The sequence below is a fragment of the Bison bison genome, unplaced genomic scaffold (assembly GCF_000754665.1).
Source record: "Bison bison bison isolate TAMUID 2011002044 unplaced genomic scaffold, Bison_UMD1.0 scf7180017864251, whole genome shotgun sequence".
Classification (NCBI taxonomy): Eukaryota; Metazoa; Chordata; class Mammalia; order Artiodactyla; family Bovidae; genus Bison; species Bison bison.
Genome location: NW_011494823.1, coordinates 1,140,345 through 1,148,059, shown reverse-complemented (window position 1 = coordinate 1,148,059; position 7,715 = coordinate 1,140,345). Strand labels below are relative to the sequence as shown.

The window sequence follows — 7,715 nt, the reverse complement described above, 5'->3', positions numbered from 1 at the left end:
GGGGTAGAACGGTCCTGCCTCTAGGTTGGTTGGTTTTTGGACTGCAGGGTCTCGGCGGGTCGTGACTCGGCGGTTGTGGCGGATGCCGGAGGAGCGTCTGTCCCGCCGCTTGGCGGCCCCTGGGTCAAGATGAACGCTTCAGCGTCGGTCGGGGGCCCACTCCCCCCGCCGCCCACGGGCCCGGCCGCCGCGCTGCCTCCAGGTTCTGCCGCGCGGGCCCTGCATGTGGAGCTGCCGTCTCAGCAGGTAACCCCGCGGGCTCGCGGCGCTCTGTAGGGGTCGGGAGGAGGCCCGTGAGGGATCTCCGTGGGCCGCGGGGCTGACCCAGTGCCAGCCGGGAGACGGGGAGAATTGGCCGGGGAGAACTCCGAGGACTGAGGAGGGCTGTCCGGAGGTCTTGGGAGGGGAGGGATCCAGGGATGGCCGAATCTCTGGGGGATCTTTAAGTCCCAGGAGACATCCCGTTACAGGAGATGGGTTGGGAAGAGACGGGAAGGGACCCACTGAAACTCCCCGGGCCCCGCCTCTCCCCCCGTAGGGAGCTGGGGATTCCCTGGCGCAGACCCTCCGCTTTATCCCTCTTGGGAAGGGACCCGGGGAAGCCCTGGTATCCCAGGAGAGATGGGGAAAGCGCTTTTTCATTTTTAACTCATTTACTTGCTGACAAACTGATTGGTGCTCTCTGCTGCGGGAGAAATGAGGTTTCCCGCATTTGTTTTTAATCTCTCCTTATTATGAAGTACTCCTATAAATTTCTCAAGAAAAATCCTTTGGGATTTCGGGTTTCCTTCCTATTCTCCGACCCCCCAAAGAAGGCACTTTAGCAATTTGAAGGGTGCTGCTACGTTCCTTCAAAAGAGTAACTGTGGAAGAAAGAACATTTAACGTACAGTACACATTCACGCCTTCCCTATCCTTTACCAAGGCGTGCAGAGCTTCTTGGATCCAATTTGGATCCGCTCTGTAAGCAGATAATAAAGAGAGAACACCGAGTTTGGGGACCTGACAAAACTCTTTGTATCACAGACTTATCTGTAGAGTACTTCTTTCCCCTGCCTTCTTGCTATCCCCCAGGAAGAGACTTTGCAGGAAGTTTGGCATTTAAGAGACTGAACGAAAGTACCTTTCATTTTCCCCAATCCACAAAGAGGACCTAAGAAAAATAGCCAGTTGTTAAGAGTCTACCGTGTTGGGTTTGTGCCAAGTGCTCAGCTGGCGGGGAGTTGATTCAACCTCCCAACTCTGGGAGGTGGCTATTTTTTATTAGTTCCATTTTGTAATTCTGGAGACAGAGGCTTAAATATGTAAAATCGCCTGCCCAAAGCTTTGCAATTAGTAATTGGTGAGGCCGGGTTTCAGAATCCAGCCTCAGACTGTAGTCCCTGCACGTGGTGGTTGTGCTGCAGACTTGAACAATCTTTTCTCCACTGTTTTCACGTGGAACAGAGTACTTTCCTCCACACCCCTCCTCCAACTTCCCATCACTGTCTTAGGAAAGAGTCAGACAGAAGAGAACAGAGGTTGGGGGCAGAGGGTAGACGGGAGATGGGCTGGATTTGAATACAGGAAAGTGTGGGTATGTGGAGGCTGCTAAAGGGCAAGAAAGGTGGAGATCCGAGCTACAGCGGTGGCCATGGAGCTGAGTTCTTTGCAGAAGCAAGGGCTTTTAGTGCGGTGGGAGAGAGGATTTAAGATACTGGGAGAGCATGGACCCTGGTTTTGTGGTGCTGTTGGGAAGGAAGTTTGTGGAGAATATGAATTTGAGGGTAGTGAAGTTTGGATTGTATTTACAAGGTTTCTAGGGGAGAGGGAGACTAGCCTCTGGAATGAGCATTAATGTGAATTTGTGTGTGTTTTGTGTGTATGTGTGTGTGTTGGTGGATTGTGAGAGTGGATACTGGGAGAGGCAGTGATGGGTGCAGAAATCCTGAAGGAGGAGCCAAGAGAGGTTTAGTTTGGGAGAGCTTTGGGAAACTGTGGGATTAGGAAAGAGAAAGCGTCATTTGTTTCATAGAGCCTGTTCTCTGATAACAGTTCCCAGTTTAACGTTGGGGGAAATAATCCAAACAAACTGCCCATGGAATAAATCCAACTGCATTTGTAAGCATTTGTCCAGTTTTGGGGTTTGTGCCAAGGGATATATAGTGGCTTAAGTGTATGGCTGAATGCTGTATGATCACTGAGTATGCTATTTACAGCTTTCTGGGGGTGTCATCCTTCTTGAATTCTTGGAAGGCAGCCTGTACAGCAAAAGCACTTTTGCTCTTGACATTAATTTTGCTTTCTGAGTCAAAATGCTCAAGATTTTAGGATATAAATATATAACATTTAAAAAAGTAAACATTTTTGTTAAAGTGTTATCGGTATACAGTCAAGTGTACCAGTTATTAGTACACAGCATGATGAATTGTCACAAAACAAACAAAGTTATGTAAGTGCTACCCAGATTAAGAAATACAAAATTATTACCATCCCAGAAGTCCTCCTCACGTCCTCTCTCGTGTCTGCCTTTCTCTCCAAAGGAACTAATGTTCTGATGTATAAGAGAAAAGTTTTTGCCTATTCTTGAAACTGTGTATAAATGGAATCACACAAAAAGGTATTATTCTTTTGCCCAATATTGTTTGTGAGAGTCAGAGAATGTGTGTATATGTAAAAACATTTTTTAGTATTATTATTAACAATAATACTATGGCTTTTGCAGAATTTCAAAGCTTTAGATAAATTGGAAATCCAGTTAACTTTCTTTTAAATAACACTTTGAAAATTGTGTCATTTTAATAGATTACATGCTATTTGATAAGATGTCAGTGTCTTTAAACATAAAAAAGATCCTGTTGATTTAAGATTTTCACGATAAAATTGATTATTTCCAAGCACACATTCAGTGGTTTCTCCCCACTATCCCCAGCCTATTTCTAAGGCAGAGTTTTTCAACCTCAGTACTGTTGACATTTGGGTTGGTTGGTGGGTCTATAAAGTATTTTGTCACCTCCGTGGCCTCTACCCGCAATATACCAGCAGGACCATCTCAGGCCTGACAATCAAAAATTGTCTTTAGATGTTGTCAAATGTCTCATAGGGAGAAAAATTACTTCTGGTTGAAAACTACAGTTCTAGGATATATTTTTGTTTTAGGATAGAGAATATCCCAGGCTTCCCTTGTGGCTCAGCTGGTAAAGAATCCGCCTGCAATGCGGGAGACCTGGGTTTGATCCCTGGGTTGGGAAGATCCCCTGGAGAAGGGAAAGGCTACCCACTCCAGCATTCTGGCCTAGAGAATTCCATGGACTGTATAGTGCATGTGATCCCTGATGCTGGGAATGATTGAAGGCAGGAGGAGAAAGGGACAGCAGAGGATGAGATGGTTGGATGGCATCACCGATTCAATCAATGGTCATGAGTTTGAGTAAACTCCATGAGTTGGTGATGGACAGGGAGGCCTGGCATGCTGCAGTCCGTGGGGTCACAAAGAATCGGACACAACTGAGCAACTGAACTGAGAGTGTATCCCTTCTATTACTTACTGATTTATCTCATCTCAGTCTTCCTTAAGTACCATTGATTGTAGTGGCTGTATTGTTTAAAATATTAGTTTACTGTATATTAGTTCCCAAAGTATTGGACTCCCTGTACCCCCAATCTGCCTCCAGAAAAAAGACTTGTTTTGTTTTGGCTCAAAGAAAGCCCACAAAACTATAAGACCTAACTAATAATTTTTACTTTGATCCACTTTTCTTTAAAAAAAAAAAAAAAAAAATCTAGTTAACTCTGCAGAAATCCTGAACCTTTATATGTATGAGTACTAACTGCAGTGCATAATAGCTACTTAATTGTGTCAGATGGGACTGCTACTTAATTTTTCTTCTTTTGCTTCTTTATGATCTTACTTTACCTGTATTTAAGCATGAACTAGTCATGCATTTTGAAGACTTGTTTTTTCTTTTTAATTTTTGGTTGAGGTTTGTAATTTTCTAGTGAATATAAGCTCATCTGAAGAATAAATTCCTTCATACCTTAGGTTTAGGCATTTTGAAATAAAAATTTGTGTTTTGTTATAGAGGTATTTATAATGTCCTTGAAAGTTTGAGAGCGTTTCTTTCCTCCCCAAAGGCTTCCTCCTTTGGGTATAACCTAACTACATTCCTCAGATACTTAGAGCTGGGGAGGCTCTTTAGTGATTGTTTAGGGCTTCCCTGGTGGCTCAGATGGTAAAGAATCCGCCTGCAATGCAGAAGACCTGGGTTCGATCCCTGAGTTGGGATGATCCCCTGGGGGATCCCCTGAGGGAGGGCATGGCAGCCCACTCCAGTATTCTTGCCTGGAGAATCCCACGGACAGAAGAACCTGGTGGGCTGCAGTCCGTGGGGTCACAAAGAGTTGGACACAACTGAGCGACTAAGCACATACATGTACATAGTAGTGACCACATACATAAACATTTTGCATATAGGTATAGTCTTAACCTAGTTTAATCCCTTCCATTAAAATAACTTTACAATTCATTATTACTTTCTTAGTTGTCGTGGTCAGTATACCTTCATCTACCACATTTTTGTATAATAATGTTTAGTTATGTTTGTTTAGGGCCTTCCCAGGTGGCTCAGTCGGAGAAGGCAATGGCACCCCACTCCAGAACTCTTGCCTAGAAAATCCCATGGACGTAGGAGCCTGGTAGGCTGCAGTCCTTGGGGTCGCTAAGAGTCAGACACGACTGAGCGACTTCACTTTCACTCTTCACTTTCATGCATTGGAGAAGGAAATGGCAACCCACTCCAATGTTCTTGCCTTGAGAATCCCAGGGACGGGGGAGCCTGGTGGGCTGCCGTCTATGGGGTCACACAGAGTTGGACACGACTGAAGCGACTTAGCAGCAGCAGCAGCAGGTGGCTCAGTGGTAAAGAATCAGCCTTATAATGCAGGAGATGAGGTTTCGATCCCTGGGTCAGGAAGATCCCCTGGAGAAGGAAATGGCAACTCACTCCAGTCTTCTTGCCTGGAAAATCCTATGGACAAAGGAGCCTGGCAGATTAGAGTCCTTGGGATCTCAAAGAGTGGACTGAGCTACTAAGTGACTGGTGATGTTTGTTTAACCCCCATTAATAGATTTTTGATCTGTTTCCAGTTATTCTGTGTTACATTGTTGCAGTGAGTATCCATATACAGGTATCTTGGAAATCAGTTGAAGAATATGTATACACACACTTACACATATAAATATGCACATATATACCACTCATATAATACATACACACGTTTTTGTTATTTAGATTTGTGTTTCTTTAATTATTGATGTTTTAGTAGCTTCATTTATTGTATGCAAACACTACGCAAAGTTTTGTTGTTGTTCCCTGCTGAGTCATGTCCAGTTCTTTGTGACCCTGTGGACTGCATCATGCAAGGCTTCTGTGTCCTTCACTTTCTCCCGGACTTTGCTCAGACTCCTGTCTATTGAGTCAGTGATGCCATCCAACCATCTCATCCTCTGTTGCCCCCCTTCTCCGCCTGCCCTCAAAAAAGATTGAGGACAGGAGGAGAAGGGGACAATGAACTCATTTATCCTTACACAACCCTATGAGTTTCCATGTTTTTTAAAAAAATTTTTACGTATTTATTTCTGGCTGTGCTGAGTCTTCATTGCTGCACCCAGGCCTTCTCTAGTTGCAGCAAGTGTGGGCTGCTCTCTAGTTGCAGTGCACAGACTTCTCATTGCGGTGGCTTCTCTCTTGTGGAGCATGGGCTCTAGGGTTCACAGGCTTCTTTGCGGCGCATGGGCTCAGTAGTTGTGGTGCACGGGCTTAGTTGCTCTGAGGCATGTGAAATCATCCTGGACCAGGTATCCAATCTGTGTCTCCTGCATTGGCAGGGGGATTCTTAACAACTGATCAACCAGGGGAGTCTGAGTTTCAATATTTTTGAATAGATCTGTGTAGCATTTTCTTTTGCTACTTGTTTGTTTATGTCCCTGGCATTAATTTTTCTGATTACTTACTTGTGTTCTTTCATACATTTGAAGAGCATTTTTTGGAAGGAAGTGGGGTATATTAGTGCTGTTATATATTATTATTAATGCTATTATATATCAGTGCTTCCTTGAATTTTTAAAAATAGATTTTCTTTTTTAGAACAATTTTAGATTTAGGGACAAATTGAGGATAGTACAGAAGGTTTCATACTGTATACCCATTTTCCTCTATTCTTAACATCTTTCATTAATATGATACATTTGTTACAATTGAAGAACCAGCATCGATATGTTATTATTAACTAAGGCCTTTATTTTATCAAATTTCTGTCATTTAAAAAATTGTATTGGGATTTCCCTGGCTGAAGGTACTTCTCTGGCAGTCCGTTGGTTACGACTTTGCCTTCCAAAGCAGGGTTCCATTCCTGGTTGCGGAGCTAAGACCCAACGTGACTCGAGACCAAGAAACCAAAATACATAACAAAGCAGTGTTGTAACAAATTCAATAAAAGCCTTTACAAATGGTCCACATCAGGACATAGTGGGGGAAGGAGAGGATGGGATGAAATGAGAGAGTAGCACGGAACCATATACATTACCATATGCAAAATTAGATAGCCAGTGGAAATTGGCTGTATGACACAGGGAGCTCAAAGCTGGTGCCCTGTGACGACAGCCTAGAGGGGTAAGATTTGGGGAAGGTGGGAGGGAGGCACAAGAGGGAGGGGACACATGTATACCTATGACTGGTTCATGTGGGTATATGGCAGAAACCCACACAATATTGTAAAGCAATTATCCTCCAATTAAAAATAAATAAAATTTATAATAAGAAAGTGGTCCACATAAAAATGATCCCAAAAGGAAATTGTTGTAAGATATACATGATTTTTCTGTTGTAATCATTTTTAAGTGTAATCCAGTGGCATTAAGTACATCCTCAATGTTGTGCAAACATCACTACTATCCATTTCTGGAATTTTTCATCATCTCAGACAGAAACTGTACTCTTTAAACAACTCCCCATTCTTCCTTCCCCCAGCTCCTGGTAAGCTCTGTTCCACTTTCTGTCTCTATGAATTTGCTTATTCTACGTTCTTCATATAAGGGAATTATACAATATTTGCTTTTTTATTTCATTCAGCATAATGTTTTCAACATTCATCCATGTTGTAGCATGTGACAGAATTAGGCTGACTAGTGTTCCTTTGTGTTTAAATACTACATTTTGTTTACCCATTCATCTGTTGATGGATCTTTAGTGTTTACCTAATCTGTGGAAAATTCTGAAAGAGATGGGAATACCAGATCATCTGACCTGCCTCTTGAGAAACCTATATGCAGGTCAGGAAGCAACAGTTAGAACTGGACATGGAACAACAGACTGGTTCCAGATAGGAAAAGGAGTACGTCAAGGCTGTATATTGTCACCCTGCTTATTTAACTTATATGCAGAGTACATCATGAGAAACGCTGGGCTGGAAGAAGCACAAGCTGGAATCAAGATTGCTGGGAGAAATATCAATAACCTCAGATATGCAGATGACACCACCCTTATGGCAGAAAGTGAAGAGGAACTCAAAAGCCTCTTGATGAAAGTGAAAGAGGAGCGTGAAAAAGTTGGCTTAAAGCTCAACATTCAGAAAACGAAGATCATGGCATCCGGTCTCATCACTTCCTGGGAAATAGATGGGGAAACAGTGGAAACAGTGTCAGACTTTATTTTTCGGGGCTCCAAATCACTGCAGAT

General features: G+C 43.3%; 1 protein-coding gene across 1 annotated transcript in view; it reads left to right on the top strand.

Moving 5' to 3' along the window:
• UVRAG (UV radiation resistance associated) overlaps positions 1-7,715 on the top strand; it is a 334,304-nt gene that overhangs the window by 1,690 nt on the left and 324,899 nt on the right. Inside the window, exon 2 of the mRNA XM_010847555.1 lies at positions 4-246. Within this exon, the coding sequence (XP_010845857.1) occupies positions 130-246 (117 nt within the window). The 5' untranslated portion in view covers positions 4-129. The remainder of the gene's footprint in view (positions 1-3; positions 247-7,715) is intronic.